At 36.9% G+C, this 20714-nt stretch overlaps 1 protein-coding gene across 5 annotated transcripts in view; it reads left to right on the plus strand.

The window, feature by feature from the left end:
* Positions 1-8050, plus strand: part of LOC143239038 (chromobox protein homolog 1-like) — a 44330-nt gene extending 36280 nt beyond the window's left edge. For 4 of the 5 annotated variants that reach the window (XM_076479811.1, XM_076479815.1, XM_076479823.1 and 1 more), the window contains 2 exons: positions 6813-6958; positions 7867-8050. In XM_076479811.1, coding sequence (XP_076335926.1) covers positions 6813-6958; positions 7867-7877 — 157 coding nt within the window. In that variant the 3' untranslated portion in view covers positions 7878-8050. Of the gene's footprint in view, positions 1-6812 lie in introns of all 5 variants that reach the window. The other variant, XM_076479831.1, reaches the window with a different exon arrangement.
* Positions 8051-20714: the final 12664 nt, after the last annotated feature.

The following is a 20714-nucleotide window of genomic DNA, read 5'->3' on the forward strand; positions in this document are numbered from 1 at the left end:
TCTTCGTATTATATCTATTTTCATGGTTAAAAACTTGAGAAATTTTAAATATAGAAATATGATAATTTACATTTGTTTAAAATATTTTAGAGGGAGAAAAAAAAAGAGTGATGTTAGACTAATATAATCAATGAAAGTTGCCAAATATAGAGCGGTGCAAAAACACCACAAGAAAAAAAAACTTTAAGGAAGACGTCCCCTACATTAATCACTGAGCTTGAAAAATTTAGAAATGACAAAAAAAATCTTAATTATTTTTATTTATCTCTCTTTACAAATTAAGAAGGAAGGCTTAACACTGTATGAATAATTTCTGTAGAAACCCCAATAAAAGTTAAATACACCTACCATTTGTAATGTGGAAGCAGTTTTCTTCTGTTACTATTCAAAATATCTTCGATATATTTGTGATTTAAAACTAACAAAAACTGGCATTACAGTTGGTGTTTGATAGATTTGATGCAAAAAATCTTGTTTCTAAAATAAAGTAACCAGATATTTTGCATAGTTATACAAGTTAATTGTAATCACCATAAAACAGTTGCTAAAAAAATTGTTAAAATGGGTAAACAGTAAAACGTTTTTCTGTTTTCTATAAAAGTACAGAAATGGGTGTCTAATGTGTGTATTAGTGTAGAGATGTACGATTAGTTACGTCTGAATTTTGTTTCATTAAATACTCATAAAGTAACTTGCAGTTCAATCTGAATTTTAAAAAAAAATGCAAACGTTCAATTAAAAATCAAAATTTGGACTGACTGAACTTAGAAGTGATTATCTTTTTGGGGGTCAAGGTCATGAAAAAAAACCAAACTATCTGTTAATGTGGGGTCCAATTTTTCACACTATTTTCATCCTACAACTGCAATTATTAGATTTTGTTGAAACTTTATGGACACTTAGGGTGTTATTCCTCATTATTCTGCCAAAAATGTTCCACATCCATTGATAACAACAAACATACAAATACATTTTTGTATTTTCTTGATAGCCGAATATGGTGAACTATGCATTGTAGAGGTATGTTTTCATCTGAGTGCCCCTTTAGTCCCCTCAGTGTGGATTCCTGTATGTGGTGAGGGGACCTCTCAGGGGGGAGGTTCTGTTATTTCAGTTTACCTCCTCTGGGATCCAAACATACACCCATGTGTTTGCTGTGCGTGGTGACTTGTGAAGGAGAGGAGAGGATCCTGGTGGTTGAGGGATCCAACCCTAACACACCACTTTTGCCTTGAATTCTTGTAGATGGGTGGCCTTGAGGTGGCCCTCTCTTAGGTCAGTTGGCTGGTTCACTTGGGCTAGGGTCAACCAAGTACCAGTGTTAGATGTTCTCAGCAGTTGTTGTAGACATTGTATCTGATGCTGGTGTTTGGGTATAGTGCTCGCTAAATCTTGGCGTTGCTTCAGTGCCCTTGTTTGGCATTGTAGTGCATCCCTTTCTAGGGCTCCATGGTGGGTGGGACAGGGGGGCACCAAAAATTATTTTTTTATAATGGATCTTCCAAATAAAGACTTAAATAAAATCGTGAAAAAACAGTCCATATGTAAATGACCACATCTTAAAGATTCTGAGCAGCAACCTTCAACATCTTTAACACCTGTGCCTCATTTTCTTATACTACATTCTCTTTCAGACAAATCTTGAGGGCAGATGCATCCCTTTTTTATTCAGAAGGGACTACAGGGACTTGATGGCTCTCCAGATTCAGTAAAGATTTGATCTGGTTACATATTGGTGGAAACATTCGTATCTCAACACAGTGAACTCCTTGCATTCAAAGGCAGTTGGGGATATACCTATTGAGGTTATGCTTCATGCTAGTTTAAATTTGTCACAAGGAATTATTATTGAGAGGAACTTGAAGAACATCCCCAAGTTGGAGATTCTTGCTGGTTTCTTTACCCAAGGAGTTTCTGCAGTGAGGCACATTTCCACTCGCATAGATGGAATTATGATGCCCACCAGTGTCCTTGTTCTGACATTTACATCACCACGTCCACCCGCCACCATCAAGGCAGGTTATCTTAATTGCAAGGAATGGCCATACATTCCAAATCCTCTCGGATGTTTCCAGTGTTAGTTGTTCAATCACTCGAAAACATTATGCTCATTGCAGTGGCAAGGACCACGATGCCTATGAGTGTGAAACAGACCCTCATTGCATCAATTTTCAATGGATCTCATCTGTCCTACTTTCATTCTTGCCCTAAATTGTTGGAAGAAAGAGGTTCAGCATTTGAAAACAATTCAAAACATTACTTATCCTGAGGCTTGAAAGTTGCTGTCCACCACTTCATCTCAAATGTACGCTGCTGCACTTCGTTCCACTACTACAGCGGCAGTGCAGATGGATCTCTCTGTGCTTCCAAAAGAATCATTCTCACACCAAATGAAAAGTCTTTTGACCTCCATAGTTAAGAAAGTTCATGAATCAACTTCAACAGCCATCTTTGTCCCTGACATACATTCCACCAAACCCCAAGATCCACTTCCTTTGGTTCCGGGTATGAGCATTTCCTCGGGAACGTCTTCTTTTTCCACTCCAAGTTGCAAAACAATCATTCATATATGTTCTCAGTTGCTGGAATCCTCTTCCAACAACAAATACCTGCCCAATTATCCCAGGGCAGGATCCATGGAGATTGACAGTCCTCCCTCAGATAAAGACAGTAAAGAAAAAAGATGTGGTCTTAAATGGAAGGGCTCAGCACCCAGTTTGATTACACATAAATAAAAATTGCCACCTTAATACAATGGAACTGTCGAGGTTTATGTTCTAATCTGTCTGACATCAAAGCACTGATAGCTTCCTACTGTCCTGTACCTCTTTCCTTACATGAAATATTTCTGAAACCTGCCAGTACAGTCACCTTTTGGCAGTTTTCTTTGTACAGAAATGACAGGCTGTGCAATGGAGGGGTGGTACTGTTGGTTGATCAGCATGTGCCCACCCTGTCTTTGCAGCTCCACACACCCTTGAAGGCCACAGCAATCCGTGTTTCCTTGGGCCATACCATCACTTGTATGGCAATTATATTGCCATCTCCCTTTTTAATCCTGGGGGACATTAATGGACATCATCCCCTCTGGGGAAGGGGTTGTTCTGTAGAGTGTATGCTCTCTGATCACAACCTTTCTGTTTTTAATACTGGTTCTTGTACTTATTTTCATGCACCTAGTTAGTCCTTTACTGCTGCTGATCTCTCAGTTTGTACCCCTTCTCTGTTCTCCCACTTTTCATGGAGGGTTGACAATACCCACAAGGCAGTGATCATTTTCCTGTAATTTTGAGAGAGTGGCCATGCTCAATGCCACCCAATCCACATGCCCTGGTGGAAGCTGGATCAAGCAAACTAGCCCTCTTTCACTGCTATTACAGAACTTGATCCTGCCATTGTCTGTAAGCCATCAATAGATGACTGTGTGGCAGAAGTAACAGACTGTATTATACAGGCATTCTGCTCTGTTTATTCGACACGTTTTCCATGATATCCTCATCTGTGGTGGAATCCTGCCTGCCACATGGCATGGAAAGCTCAAAACAGGCCTGGGATACTGCATCACTTTCTAGCAGGCCCATGCACATGCTTGGTTGGTAAGACGTCAAAGCCAGAAGGACTTTTGGATTAAGTTCACAACCACCAGTTCCAAAGCCATAGAGGACAAGATTTGAAAGGTCAATGGGCAATATAATTCTGTCCCCCTCTTGATCTTCTTCTCTGGTCAGGAAGTAGCTGATACTCTAAGAGAATGCTTTTGCTAGATATCTAGCACTTCTGCTTCTTCCTCCACTTGCTTAGCCATCAAGACTTGGGCACAGCAATCACCTCTTTCCTTTCGAGCTGATTGTCTCCATGACTATAATCATCCCTTTACACTGGTGAAACTCAAACTGGTAGTACATCGGCTGGACCCAATGATATACACTATGACATGCTGTGCCATCAATCTCCTGCTTCTTTCGCTGTTCTTCTGATTGTTTTTAACCTGATCTGGCAGGAAAATGTTTTTCCTGATGCCTAGTGCCAGGCTATTGTCCTACATTTCTCTAAACCAGGGAAGGATCCCAAGATTCCTTCAAACTACCATCCAATTTTTTTTGATGAGCTGTCTTTGTAAGACCTCTGAGAGAATGGTTAATGCTAGTCTTGTTTGATTCCTCGGATCAAACAACCTTTTCTCACCCATACAGTGTGGGTTCTCACAACAGCGCTTTCACCATGGACCACCTGATTCAACTTGAAACATCAATCAGAGAAGCCTTTCTCAAATGACATCTTGTATCAATATTTTTTGATATTGAGAAGGCTTATGGTACAACATGGAGGTATGGCATTTTGTGAGACCTCCATACATATACATGGGTTATGTGGCCATTTGCCCATATTTTAATTTATTTTTTTTTAATGGATAGAAGATTCAAATTTCATGTGGGTTCAACACTTTCCTCATTTCAGACTGCCCTCAATTGTTTACTGAAGTGAACAACAGCAAATGGCTTTAACTTCTTTCTCTAAAACTGTTTGCATGCACTTTTGACCCTGAACGTAAAATCAGTGAAGTTGTGCTGTCTGTGGTCCCTGAGACAAAGTTTTTGGGGCTTATTTTTGACTGTAAGCTGACCTTTATACCACATGTGAAGCAGCTACAGGTCAAATGTACAAGAGCACTGAACATCCTTCATGTCCTGTTTTCCACCACTTGAGGAGCAGATTGATGTTCTGTGCTAAAGATATATTGTGCTCTTATTCATTCCAAATTTGACTATGGATCACTGGTCTATGGCTCTGCCAGTCCCTCGGCCTTAAAGATGCTGGACCCCATTCATCATTAAGGACTTTGGCTCTGCATTGGGGCTTTCTGCACTTCCCCAGTTCAGAGCTTATACATAAAGTCTCATGAACCTCCTTTGTATCTCTGCCGTTTGCAACTGTCTTTACTATATGTTTCGAAACTTTGTTTCTTACCAAAGCATCCAATCTAGGGTTGTGTTTTCCTTCCTCGGTGAACCATGCTTTTTCAGAACAGATGATCTGCCATTTCTCCTTTTGGTCTTCATATCCAGGTGCAGTTGGATGAATTGGGTCTGGCTTTCACTGCTGTCTTCACTGGTCAGCCCATCCCACCATGACTTATTACAGTCCCCAAATGTGACCTTTCTTTAAGTTATCTGAGAAAAGCAGATACACTCAATTGGAAGTACCGTCTTTTATTTACTGAACATCTTTCGAACAATTTTCCATTCCAATTTATACAGATGGTTCCAAATCAGGTGACTCTGTGGGCTCTGCCATGGTTTGTTGCAGTTTGGTGGTTGCCTGCAGAATCCCCTCTACAGCTTCTGTATTCATTACTACTGAACTGTATGCCATTTCTCTTGCCCTGGATCATATTGAAGCCAAGCAGTACTCCAACTGCACTATTGATACTGACTTGCTTAGTTCTCTACTGGCCCTGGAATTGCTTCATGTTGGTTCACACCCTGTTCTTGCTGATATTCAAAACCAACTGGCCCATTTCTCATTATCATCTACTTCTATCCAGGTTTTCTGGATACCAGGCCACGTTGGTATTCGCAGTAACGAGCTTGAAGATACGGCAACTAAATCTATCTGCTCTGGCACTATCACCACTGTGTCTATTCAATACATGGACTATGGTCCTGTATTCAAGGCTCGGCTCCATGTCAGTTGGTAGTCAACTTGGAGTGAGCAACGTGAAAACAAGCTTTTCCAAATAAAACCTTATATTGGACTTTGGCTGTCTTGTTTTTCGTAAGTATCGGAAAGAGGAAGTTGTTCTAACTAGACTACACATTGGTCACAGTTTTTAACTTCTCATTTTCTTTTATCTGGAACTGATGCACCAGTGTGTAGTTTGTATAACACTCAGGTCACAATAAGACATATTTTAGTGTCTTGCCATCATTACGACTCAATGACGGCACCATTTTACATGTTCTGTCCCAATGTCTCAAGGTTTATCTGTGATGTTAGTGTTATTAGTGACAATGACACTGTCTACTTTAGAAATGGTTTTAGTTTTTTAAAGGCCATTAATCTTTTTAATGCTATTTAAGTTTCTTAAGTTATACATTAGACCTTTTTTTAATGTGATTTCCTTTTAAGAATCAAAGTACATCTAGTTCGATTTGAAAATGGTCGTAACATCAAGTAACTCGAAACCAGGACTGGAAAGGCCAACTTCAGGTGACTGATGCTGTGTTTTGAACTATCCATTAGTTATCCTGGCAAGTTATAATAATTAAAATTTTGTTAAAAGTCTTTTAAAACTTGTATTCTTTCTGAAAACGGCTATAACGTCAAATAACTCAAAACCAAGACTGAAAAGGACAACTTTAGGTGACTAATGCTGATTTTTGAACTTACCCTTTAGTCTTCCTGGCAAGTTATGATAATTACAGTTATGCTACAGAAAGTCCTTAACAAGTTGTAATACTATATTTTTTCTTTTAATGCTGTAGACTGTGTAAAAATCAGATTTAATGCAAAAATTAAACTTTGACTTGTTTTACTTTAATTTCCTTTTACGAATTTTACTATTACTTCAAATTTAACTTTTTACCGGAGGTTTGGTGCAGATAGCCTAGTTGCTCTGTGCCATAAAACACAAAATCAACCAACCAGCCCCTGTAGTTTAATGTTTTTTTTTTTATTTGAATAGATACTTTTCTTTAGGACATTCTTTAGTATCTCCAATTACAAATTACTTTTTTTCTTTCCAGAGATTTTTTATGAACATATCTTGTGTTGGACATTTGATATTAAAATGGTACATAATTTATTAACAGGAAAGGAAGTGATGAAGCAGACCTTGTCCCAGCACGACTAGCAAATGTTAAATGTCCGCAGGTTGTGATACAGTTCTATGAAGAAAGACTTACGTGGCACACTAGCTCCACTTCTGAGGATGAAGATAAAAAAGAGAAGGAATCATGTTCGTAGTCTGTGTATTTCTTGTTCTTAACATTATAGATGTGCCATCAAAAAGACTTCAAAGCCTCCTGTTTCTTAATAGAGGTTAACTGATAAAATCCTTGTTGTCATCTGAGGATTTTTGCATTTTAACGCATTTTCCTTGTTTTTTATGTTCATTTTAGAATTTAAAGTAATTTTGCAATCTCTCTCTCTCTGTAGTTTGTTTTGTTAACATTTAGCTCTTCAGGAAAATCTGACAAGATTAAAAAAAGACTGATGGTTTGGTAAATATCTGGCATAAGAAAAACTCTAAAACTGTTTGTGTGAAACTTTGTAACATATTAGTTTATTATTGAATTTTGTTTCTAAATTCAGTATTATAAAGTTTTAAAGAAGCTAAAAATTTAGTACTTTATATTTCAAAAGAGGATGAATGTTAAAGATCTTCAATGATTAGTAGTCTGTTTGATCATCTATGTTAGTAATATATATATTTTTAATAACTAGATACTACGTTAAACCTAATTTGTTATCTTGCATCTTGGCTGCTAACCTGATATCTTGCTGGAGTGATTGTTCTGTGTTAGTGACCATGATTTAACCCCAAGTCCTTTCATTGTAGAAGTATTGTGGTTTTTCTGCAACCTAAGATACCAACTAAAAATTAGGTTTAGTTAACTGTATAGACTACTTACGTGATATCTAATCACCACAACTTTATCTAAAGTACTTAGTCTAAAGGGGTTTTCACACTTGTGTATATGTACTAAGACAGTGTAAAAGTACAGCTAATTCATTGTCAAATGTGTTTCTGTTTAGTGCATTCTTTCTATTATGAAACAAAACAGCAGCAAAAATACAAGTTTGAGAAACCAGTATTAATTTTGTTTAGCATTTTAAGAATGTTTTTTATTTTTCTGTTTTCAGGTTTTATGTAGCTTTCTTCTCCTTGTATATCATACGTAGTGGGTAGGAACATGTTTGAACTTGTAAAGTCTTGGTAAAAGTGGTTATGTCATCTTGTACAGAAACCTGTTTAATTGGTATTTGTATTACTGTTATATTATACATTTTAGGTAATAAATCAGTGAATACGTGCTGTTTGTTTCAATGGTTGTGTTAGTGTTTTTTTTTATAATATAGGATCTAAACATTTCTAATAGTATCAACTCTATTTTTATTTATATTTTCAGAAATTAGCTTATATTGAGTTGATATGTAAAGGAAATAACATTAACTACCAGTGGTAAAAACGTAAACAAACAAATTAGTACACGTATCAAAGTTACAAAACATATCGCCGAAGTACACGTGTATTCGTAGGTATTAAGAAAGATGGGAAAAAAATGAATGCACGTAATAATTAAGTGTGCAACTCGCACAAAATTCTAGTAATATTATGTCTTGTATGATGTACAGTGTTATTCAGAACTGTATATTTACATAATATTTTAACGTTATTTTTGGATATGATTAACTGAGAGGTATAACTAAATGTAGGATGAACGTATAATACGAGTTACTATGTGAAGAAAGGAGAAGTTCCAGGCACTATCCTCACTTAGAGGATAAAATACTGCATATATGATTTGTAGGCCTAATACTGCATATATGATTTGTAGGCCTAATACTGCATATATGATTTGTGGCCCTATAATGAGCTGTCTGCTAATTAACAGGAGATTTGGTATGAAATGATGCCTTGACTAAATCATGAGACTGAGGACAAAGTGAAATCTGAAATGAACATTGTTTATTACAACAAATGTAAAGCACAAACTGCTTACCTTTTAATATTGTATTCCATATTCAACGTTTCTTAGTTCTTAAGCAGTGTTGCATTTCTTTGGTACTGCTAGTGTTACACATGCTACTGGTCATTATAGTTATCATAACAATAAAGATTTGACCATGATTTAGATATCATTACTGCTTCCACTCTTTTTACATGATGTGTTGCAACAGTATCACCCCTGAGCAGAATGGAATTACTTACTAGATTGAATGGAATATGCTTAGTTTTTCTGAACCATGTGTAACATGAAACTCATTCATGTACAGAATAAATACTATAACATCACAATAAGATAAAAAAAAAAAAAAAAATGCATGGTACATTCCTATTCCACACTGCCACCAGTCATATATTGCCCTATATATTCTTAATGTTTCTCAATTTTTTTGTATCCTGGTTTAAAACAAGTTTGTGAGAAGTTTTTGTAATTTCAACTATGAGAACTTGTTGCCATTTGTTGCATATTATTTCTTAAGGTTTTATTTTTGTTGGAACATAGATGTTGTAAGCTCGTGTTTCAGAAATTAGAAACTGTTGGCAGGACATTGTTTTGCTTGTAACAGGATGAGAGTTCAGTTGAGGCCCAAAGAGAAAACATAATGCAGTTACTTCAAACCAAAATAAATTGAATGAAAAAGTAACATATGTTGTTCCAATGAAAGAAAGCCTGGAATAGCCATGTGGTTAGGGTGCTTGATTCGCAATCTACGGTCGTAGGTTCGAATTTCCGTCTCACCAGACATGTTTGCCCTTTCAGCTGCAGAGTTTGTATGTTTTTGAATTTCGCGCAATGCTACACAAGAGCTATCTGCACTAACCGTCCCTAATTTAGCAGTGTAAGACTAGAGGGAAGGCAGCTAGTCATCACCACCCACCTCCAACTCTTGGGCTACTCTCTTACCAATGAATAGTGGGATTGACTGTCACATTATAACGCCCCCATGCCTGAAAGGGCGAGCATATTTGGTGCGACGGGGATTTGAACCAGCGACCCTCGGATTACGAGTCGAACGCCTTAACACGCTTGCCCATGTTGGTCTCCAGCTGCAGAGTCACGTCCTACTATTCATTGGGAAGAGTTGGCAGCGGGTAACAATGATTGTCTTTCCTTTAGTTTTTCACAGCAAAGTTATGGACAGTTAACACAGAAGCCTTGTGTAGCTTTGCATGAAATTAGAACCAAACCAATAAAATAAAATTAAATAGGAGTACTTGAACTTTTTCAAGTTCCATTGTAAGTTTACTTAAATTTCAACTGATTTTGAAAGTCATGTGAAACTACATTTATTTAAACAATGAATAAAAATACATAAAACACCATAAAGTCACCAAATGGTAGAAGTATTGAGGTATTAGTTATTGAATATTACATTGTATATCTGCATTTTTGTTTGGGGAATCTGGGAGTGACATATTTGACCCTACTCCCAAGTAAACATCTTATTACAGATGCTCAAGTACTATGGGAAACTGTCTTAACACCTTTTTGTTGTTGGTTTGTTTTTTAGAGAGGCTGTGGGCCCTCCACTGATAGCAATATGGGTTAATTGGGGTTAATGGAGGAGTTTCATCAGTACAATGGAATCTGCAAATTATGAAAAGTCTGGGTCAGAGTATTTTATGCTTATATTTTACGTGTGTATTGGCAATGATTAACACTCCTACGAAAAGTGGGGCCTAATAGGCCCCAGAGCAACTTGAAAGGTTATTAATATTAGGCTAATAATTTTGTATTTAAATGAAATTGCCATTTAAATCCATTAATGAATGGATTAACGAGATTCCCACTGTCTTTATCTACTATCTAGCGAAACCACAGCCAGGGGAACGGGCTTGGAGGAATCAGGACTAGAAACGTCTTTTCGTAGGAGTGTTAATACTGTATTTTATATCTTAAGGCATATAAAGTATTTGTAATTTAGTTAGCCAGCCTGTTTTTCTACTTTGAATTAATTACTTATAATTAAGTGTAAATTAGGTACGTGTACATCTGGGTTTCAGGGTATGTTTAAACAGGTACAGCTTCTCACTGATGAATTAATACATACATAGCATCACAGGAAGTTTCAGTTCAAGACTTAGTTGGACAAGAAATATGTTAATGGACATTAAATCGGTCTGTGATGTAAAAAATGTAACGGCTAGTTTGTCTTTTGGATACTTTTAATACATAAAAGTTTTAAATTGATAACTGGGTTCTTCTGGTTAAAATGGTACAGAGATGTTTAAAAGCCATAACATAAGTTTGATAAGCATCGACCACTGCTGGGTAGCAGCTTAACAGCACAGAGGAATGCTTCAATCAGAATGTCCCCTATTGTGACAGCAGCAAATCTATTATGGACTTGCAACTCTTAAAATCCGGGGTTTAGTTCTTCCCTATGAACACAGCAGATAATCCGATATCACTTTGTCATGAGACACAAACTGGTAACCAGAATGCAACTTCTGCATCTCGGACCAAACTAAACAACTACTGATCTCTGAGCAAACTTATCAAAAGAAACGAACACTTCGTGTGATGATGCTGGTCAGCTTTTTTCTCGGATGTCCAATTGCTTCATTGCTAATAATTTTGGTGTAGTATATAATTTTGGATAACTTGCACACCTGGTGGATGACCTATATAAATGTAATTCGGAACACACCATATTGCACGATGAAACCACTCCTGATCAAGATGCAAAGCAATTGGGATGTTTCTTCAGGTGATTATCAGAAAGTAAAACCAGGTTATGAGTAGATAACATTAAGTCTTTCACAGTGGTCATGAATGAAAGCAAATATTGTGAAAATTAATGCATTCAGTAAAGAAGTAAACTGCCACTCTTCCAAGTATTTTTCTAATTTAATAAGGTGATGGCCAAAATATAAGCAAAACCACTTGGCATTAGATCAGTGAAACTCTGATGGAAATGTATTGTGAATGTTTCCATCTATTCCCTTGAAATAATTATATTACGTATAATACATCCATAGTTGTCCTGTTTATTTACAGAACACAGAGCTTTTCTGCAATCTCCATAGATTTTCAAAAGGATGTCTTGTATGATGCAGAACTTCCAACAAATTGTATTTGAACCCAAGCCTGTTCTCGAGACATTTGAAAAGCAAGCAACAAGTCCTATCACAAGCACTGGAACATACCAAAAAACTGGGTTCCACAAATATATTTCCTAACCACGCTTCCAGAAGAGGCTATAAATCATGGCATAGAGCAACTACTTTTCAAAAGTTAAAGGAACTGGAAAATGTGTTCGCTCGTCAGATATAGTACCATACTGCGTGAAGTAATATTTGTTGAATTCAGTTATTCTGCTTGATAGATTCCTAAAGTTTTATAGTGATATTCTGTTGTACCCTGATAAAAGTGTGACGTACAAGCATATAATGTTTTTTAGCTGCTTTAGATATATAATAACTTTTAAAATGTTTCCTTTATTTGGTTTGTTTCCAGTTTTAGCACGAACATTTCCAGATATTCGTTGAGATTGCCTTGTGCTAGTTGCTTTGTTCTCTCTAGTAGTTAATTTATGCTCCGCCAGAGAAAATAGTGCAGTAACTTACACCATCCGAATTGAAAATATTATCACAGTAATATCTTTTTTGGCCAAGTTTGACGTTATCTGAAAGTAACAGTCAACCAATGGCGTAAACGAATAAAAGTCTTGAGGCGATGCTGTTGACTGGACAAATAAACGAATTTACCTATTAAATTCAGGCGCGATTTCTTGGTTCAGTATCACTAGAAGATCGTAAATACTTGCTTAAACATCACCATTCTAGTTATACAGAGGCCGATTTTAAGTAAAACAAAAGTTGTGGGATAAAGAACAGTGTAACGAAGGCAGGTGTCTCGTGCGCAAGGGCTTCTGTCACGTTTTGTTTGTCAAAGAATAGACTGGGTCGGCATGGCCAAGGGTGTTAAGACGTGGGACTCGTAATCTGAGGGTCACGGGTTCGCATCCCCGTCGTGCCACACATGCTCGCCCTTTTAGCCGTGGAAGCGTTATAATGTGACGGTCAATCCCACTATTCGTTGGTAAAAGAGCTGGTGGTGGGTGTTGATGACTAACTGCCTTCCCTCTAGTCTTCCACTACTAAATTAGGGACGGCTAGCAGAGATAACCCTCGCGTAAATGCAAAAAACAAACAAACAAACAAATAATATTCTTCATTTTTACCTGCTTAGTCCGGTATCCTTATACACAGAACAGGAAGATCCGGTCAGAATCCTACCTTTTGTTTTTTTTTTTTTTTTCCACTGAACAAATATGTAGTTATTAGCGAATGCGTTTATCATCAGTATTTACGCGAAATATCCTACAAGTGTATTATAAAGTGGTTACAACGATACATAGAAAGGATTGAAACAGCTGTTTGTCATCAAAAGTTACCATGATAATTAGTTTGGTGAGAACTTTTAGCAAAGTTGTGTTAAAACCAATGTCTGCAAGATGATTAGGGTTGGTGAAACTGAAACTCTGTGGTTCGCATTTTGTCATAAAAAAAAGTTACTGTCCTACTTTTAAAGCGTGGATGCATTACAAGATTGACGGTAACTTTTTATTAATCGACCAATTGTGTTCAATCACTACCCTCCTTCTTGTTTATTAGTTCAAATTTACGTAGCATTTGTGTGGAATGAAATTCAATTAATGAAACATCACGTTTGTTTTATTAAATAGGTGTGTGCTGTGTTAATTGTAATGTGTAAATGTGCTTATCTAAAGAATGAAACAAAATTATAGAAAGTCTTTTAAATCTAAGTTATTTCGAAAAAACGAGTCCTAAACATGTTCACGGAACTGTAGGGGTGTTGCAGTTAGGTGTTAGGTTATTAATTACTATAGGTATAAAGGTGTTCCTTTATATTGGTTTCAATTGCTGTATAAGTAGGGCTTCTTTGAGTTTTTGTTTGTTTCTATTTGTTTCCCCATTTAATATATGGGTGTTTACTATGGATATGTCGTCCTTATTTGATTTGCAGTGTTCAAAAACGTGCGAAAGTGTTTTTTTGTGTTCTTTGTTTCCATTTTTCCGCTTGTTTCTCCAAAATAGAAGTCGTGTCAGTTGTTACATTATATCTTATAAATAAAGTTGGTGTTGTATTTGTCAGTGTAGTTTTTACATAGTATGGACTTTAGTTTCGTACCTGGTTTTTGAATCAGTTTAGTACTGAAATGTTATGGTTCGTTGTAAGTTTGTTGTTGGTTTCACATCTGAAGAACACAGATTTTAAACCACATTAACCCTGTACACTCCAACATTAAGTTCACCTGTGAACACAAGAAAACTAACCAAAGACCATTTCTCAACCTCAAGATCACACGAACCGATACACAGTTCACAACAGAAATCCAGAAAAAAATCACCCATACTGGATTATACATTCCCTGGGACTCAGCACGTGAAGAAACCAAATAAACAAAACTATATTCACCAGATAAAATTAACAAAACAAAATAACATCGACATGAACAAAATTCCTCCAAAAATCGTTGGAAGGAGTACACACCTAGACCAACAACAAACAAACAATAATAAATTCCAAGAAACTAAACTATAAAACCTTACACTGCTGCATAACATATCTGATATCAACGAAAAAATAACCAACATTTGGAAAAAAAACTTGTAATAAAATACAGTAAACACTAAATTTATTCGAAAACTAGGTACAAATCTAAAGTCCCATGCTATGTAAAAACTACAGTAATAAACAAAACACCAATATTACTTATAAAATACAATGCCACGACTTCTGTATTGAAGAAACAAGCAGAAAAATGAAACCAGTTTCAAAGAGCATAAAACGCACGTTTCTCGAACATTGCAAATCAGTTAAGCGCAACTTAACTATAGAAAACACTCGCACACACTCTCGTCTCTAAGACGTGCCCGACAACGGTCTGTTGCAAACTCTCTTTGTTAACCCGAAGAAGACCGAAACGTTCTGTACTTTATTTAAATTAAAGTTTTAATACCCATACCACATGTCTTGAGAATACATTTTTACTTCGAGTGGGTTTCTCATCATCAGGTCAAACGTGTTATTTTGTTTTTAGTATTTTTTCCAGCTGCTTGTTGAAGAATCATTCAAAACATATCTGCAGGTCTCCCATAACGAAAAGACCTAGGCAACTAGCTTGTTTGAAATCCAGTTTTAATTTCAAAGTAGAATGTATTAAAATATATATAGCAGCATATATAGTATTTTGATTTTAGAAGTACCCGAAAGCAACATATTATTTTAACCATTCGTTACATTTAGGCGTCAATAGATGGCAGCACTTCCGAAAAACAAATAGTATGTTGGCAGATTATTCATGATAAAAATAACGTATTGCTTTTTTTAAGTTTGTTCATTATGGAATTGTCAACTGGACTGGATTTCGCCACCTATAAACTAAGCTTAAGTTCTTATTGATTTGAAGCTCGTAAACGAACACCAGTGAGCAAAATTTAAGTTATAATGAAATAAATGAAAATGTTCGCAGTAATTGGGGCCTAGCATGGCCAGATGGGTTGAGGCGCACGACTCGTAATCTGAGGGTCGCGGGATCGCATACCCGTCGCACTACACATGATCGCCTTTTCAGCCGTGATTGCGTAAAAATGTTAGGATCAATGCCACTATTCGTTGGTAAAAGAGTTGGCAGTGGGTGGTGATGACTAGCTGCCTTCCCTCTTGTCTTACATTGCTAATTAGGGGCGGCTAGCGAAGATAGCCCTCGAGTAGCTTTGCGCGAAATAAAAAAAAAACAACAAAGCAGTAATTGGTTTTGTAAGTAAAATTGCAGCGTTATATTTATGCCGTGCCCGGAATGGCCAGGTGGGTTAAAGCGTTCGACTCGTAATCTGAGGGCCACGAGTTCGAATCTGCCGTCGCACCAAACATGCTCGTTCTTTCAGCCGTGAAGGCGTAAAAATGTTATGGTCAATTCCACTATTCGTTGGTAAAAGAGTAGCCCAAGAGTTGGCGGTGGATGGTAATGACTAGCTGCTTTCCTTCTAGTCTTACACTGCTATATTAGGGATAGCTAGCGCAGATAGCCCTCGTGTAGCTTTGCGCGAAATGCAAAACAAGCAAATGAATGGCTGGAACAATTAAATGTTCGTTACTGAACATACACGTGTCAAATGTTCATTGTTACTATCGACATCCTGTTATTAATCAGTTTGAATTTCGCGCAAAGTTACACTAGGGCTATCTGCGCTAGCCGTCCTTAATTTAGCAGTGTAAGACTAAAGGGAAGACAACTAGTCATCACCACCCACTGCCAACTCTTGGGCTACTCTTTTACCAACGAATAGTGGAATTGATCGTAATATTATAACATTCCCGGGGCTGAAAGAGCGAGCATGTTCGGGACGAGGAGGACTCGAACCCGCGACTCTCAGATTACGAGTTGAGTGTCTTAACTCATTAAACTTTGAATCCTGACGAATAAATTTATTGTGTAACTTTGCTCCAAAAAGCAAAAAACCAACAACATAAAACACCAGCTAAACGTGTGCAGGAGAACAGAGATGTAATACATGCTTTTGTTTTTCTTGTTAGATTTGGCTACACTTCCTTTTCATGCATAAGAGGATGTTCTTCAGGTTTTCTCCTTTTGTCTTCCGACAACGTAACGAAATAAAATTTATCAAAATAACTTTTATGTATCGATTCTCTGGGTTAACTGATTATTATTACGCTTTTTAAATTTTTTATCAGCACTCGATTTTCCTGATCCAACATAAAAAAATTTTATAAGGCAGCTGTGAAGAAAATTACAATTAATTTGTTCTATTTTCAAAATGTAAAACACGTCTTTTAAGCAGTAGAAAGATAACATTCCAATTACACATGCTGGTAGAGTTATATTGATTTTAGATGCCATAAAATAATACATATAGGCTTAATATGTTGGTTGTTATTTTTATTAATACAGTTATGGTGAGAGTAATAACTTTTGCCTTTTAAGATTGAAAAATTATAACCAGCTTTTTCCAATAAGAGAAATGAGGGCAAATCTTCTCTGTCTTTCTGTTTTTGAAGCTCTGTTATTAATTAAATAAATTATAGACAGGATATATCTGTTGCCCAATAGATGGCAGCAGTATATTTATGCTACGTCTATAAGTTGCTTCTGCATCCGAATTTAAATTAATCTGAGCTTAGCTCTCTGCTATTGTTAAAAATATTTGTAAACAGATAAATAATTTACGTTGTTGTATACGACAATTAAGTCTTGTAAGTTAGTACAGTGAATTCAATTATTATATACACTATTGATTCTGTTTTATAATCCTAGACCTAAGTAATGTATTACACCATTTCAATCATTAGGTGTATATTTCTTTATTATATTCAGATGTTAAGATAATTTTGACACGTGTTAAGATAATTTTTTTTTTCCAAACTGACCACTGCTATTACCACAACCAATTATTGTGAGAAGGTGACCACTGACACAGAAATGAAAGTCACGTGTATTTACGTAAGTAAAGACAAATCAAATCAGTACAACTTCGGATCGTTTTTTGTGTAGTTAAGCAAAAAGCTACGCAATGTAGTTTCTGCACTCTGCCCACTACAGACATTTAAACCCAGTTTTAGCGTTCTAAGTTTGCAGAGATACCACTGTTCCACTCGGGGCAAAAGTATGCTTGGTTTGTTTTAAATTTTGCACAAAGCTACACTTGGGCTATCTGCGCTAGCCGTCCCTAATTTAGTAGTGAAAGACTATAGGGAAGACAGTTAGTCATCACCATCCGTCGCTAACTCTTGGGTTACTCTTTCATCAACGAATAGTGGGATTGATCGCATATTATAACGCCCCCACGGCTGAAAGGGCGAGCACGTTTGGCGCGACGGGGATGCGAACCCGCGACCCTCAGATTACGAATCCCACCAGCATGTTTGGTGACGAGGAATCTAACCTATGACCTACATATTGCGAGTCAAGCGCCCTCACCACTTTCCCTGCCATACCAGGGGAAAATCTTAGTGACGTAACTTGCCCTTCATAGCAAATGACCAGTAGCTTTCAACATAATGAAAAATCTAGTTAGTACGTGGTAAGTTTTTCTTCTTTTATCCAAACGACGGATAACATTTGATAATCATTAATTTTTACATGTTTCATAAAAGTTCACAAATATTTTACTATTTTATGTGAATTTACACTGTTTTGTGTAGTTCTAATTAAGTGGAGGTAGATTTAGATAACGGCTATGCAAATTATTATTTATGTTTTAATTTTATGCAGTTAGGTTTGTTTTCTATCGAAACCGTTAAAGTTTCTTTAAATTCTTGTCCAGTCACAACTGGCTTGTTATAAAATTTCGGTTTATTGTAAACTTTAAAATTTTGTTATTGTGTGAACGCCTTTTTCTGGCTGGCGAAGCACAATTAATATTAATTTTACTTATGATCAGACATTAGTTTTAGGTTTATTATATTTTTTAATACTGCATTCTTTATCCAGTACGTTATGTTTTTCCAAAATGAGAAGAGTGTATAATAATTGTATTCCAACCACACTATGTCCACCACATCCATTACCAAAGACGCGTTTCGCTCAATCCAGGATTATTCATAATACGTTTGGAGTTTTAAAACGTAAGTATTTGAAGTGACTTAACATAAAGTATTCCAACGCTTGCAAAATACATCAGGAGTTGTTTAGCAAAAAAAAACCCATAGGTGATAAAGTCCCCCTTTAGGACAGCGGTAAGTTTAAGGATTTGAGAAATTCTTAGTCCCTAGGTTCGATACTCCGCGATAGGCACACCAGAAAATTCAATGTTATTTCGTATATGGCTTATAAACAAAAAACACATAGGGGAAAAATAATGTAATTTAGGTGCTTATTCTGAATTGCACAGGTTTAGATAAAAGAGGGGTAAATAATATTCTGTATGCTAGAAAAACAGTAAACACTGTTGTACACACATACATGGGCCCGGTATGGCCAGGTGGGTTAAGGTGTTCGACTCGTAATATGAAGGTCGCGGGTTCAAATCCCTGTCGTACAAAACATGCTCGTCCTTTCAGCCGTGGGAGCGTTATTATGTGATAGTCAATCCCACTATTCGTTGGTAAAAGATTAGCCCAAGAGTTGGCTGTGGATGGTAATGACTAGCTGCCTTCCCTCTAGCCTTACACCGCTAAATTAGGGACGGCTAACGCAGATAGCCCTCGAGTAGCTTTGCGCGAAATTCAAAACAAACAAAGAAACATACATTATATGAATATAGCTTTATTGTTATGGAGATAAAGATATATTTAACCATTTTTTTTTATCTTCATTAAATTCCAATTGTTTGACTTCTTGTTGATGTAATTTTGAAACTAAATAAATTAATATAAGACATTCTAGTACAAAGCCTGGTGGGCAGAGGTGTAGCTGGATTGGGGTAAGGCGGCTCACTTAAACAATCTTGTGATATTGATCACATGTTAGTTTTCAGGTTTTCTATATAATAAACTCTTATTTACTATTCTTTAATCACAAAATAAATAAGTCTCCTATAAACACTGCATTTGATTTGTTTTAACAATCATTTTCAACTTATCAATTCACTGGTCTTCTGTAAAATCTTCCCTACCCTGAGTGTAACATTGGCCTTCTGTAAAATCTACCCTACCTTGAGTGTAACATTGGCTTTCTGTTAAATGTTCCCTACCCTGAGTGTAACATTGGCTTTCTGTTAAATGTTCCCTACCCTGAGTGTAACATTGGCTTTCTGTAAAATGTTCCCTACCCTGAGTGTAACATTGGCTTTCTGTAAAATGTTCCCTACCCTGAGTGTAACATTGGCCTTCTGTAAAATGTTCCCTACCCTGAGTGTAACATTGGCCTTCTGTAAAATGTTCCCTACCCTGAGTGTAACATTGGCTTTCTGTTAAATGTTCCCTACCCTGAGTGTAACATTGGCTTTCTGTTAAATGTTCCCTACCCTGAGTGTAACATTGGCTTTCTGTAAAATGTTCCCTACCCTGAGTGTAACATTGACCTTCTGTAAAATGTTCCCTACCCTGAGTGTAACATTGGCCTTCTGTAAAATGTTCCCTACCCTGAGTGTAACATTGGCCTTCTGTAAAATGTTCCCTACCCTGAGTGTAACATTGACCTTCTGTTAAATGTTCCCTACCCTGAGTGTAACATTGGCCTTCTGTAAAATGTTCCCTACCCTGAGTGTAACATTGGCCTTCTGTAAAATGTTCCCTACCCTGAGTGTAACATTGGCCTTCTGTAAAATGTTCCCTACCCTGAGTGTAACATTGGCCTTCTGTTAAATGTTCCCTACCCTGAGTGTAACATTGGCCTTCTGTAAAATGTTCCCTACCCTGAGTGTAACATTGGCCTTCTGTAAAATGTTCCCTACCCTGAGTGTAACATTGGCTTTCTGTAAAATGTTCCCTACCCTGAGTGTAACATTGGCTTTCTGTTAAATGTTCCCTACCCTGAGTGTAACATTGGCCTTCTGTTAAATGTTCCCTACCCTGAGTGTAACATTGGCTTTCTGTAAAATGTTCCCTACCCTGAGTGTAACATTGGCCTTCTGTAAAATGTTCCCTACCCTGAGTGTAACATTGGCCTTCTGTTAAATGTTCCCTACCCTGAGTGTAACATTGGCCTTCTGTAAAATGTTCCCTACCCTGAGTGTAACATTGGCCTTCTGTAAAATGTTCCCTACCCTGAGTGTAACATTGGCCTTCTGTAAAATGTTCCCTACCCTGAGTGTAACATTGGCCTTCTGTAAAATGTTCCCTACCCTGAGTGTAACATTGGCCTTCTGTAAAATGTTCCCTACCCTGAGTGTAACATTGGCCTTCTGTAAAATGTTTCCCTACCCTGAGTGTAACATTGGCCTTCTGTAAAATGTTCCCTACCCTGAGTGTAACATTGGCCTTCTGTAAAATGTTCCCTACCCTGAGTGTAACATTGGCCTTCTGTTAAATGTTCCCTACCCTGAGTGTAAC

Source organism: Tachypleus tridentatus, chromosome 2 (genome assembly GCF_004210375.1).
Source record: "Tachypleus tridentatus isolate NWPU-2018 chromosome 2, ASM421037v1, whole genome shotgun sequence".
Classification (NCBI taxonomy): domain Eukaryota; kingdom Metazoa; phylum Arthropoda; class Merostomata; order Xiphosura; family Limulidae; genus Tachypleus; species Tachypleus tridentatus.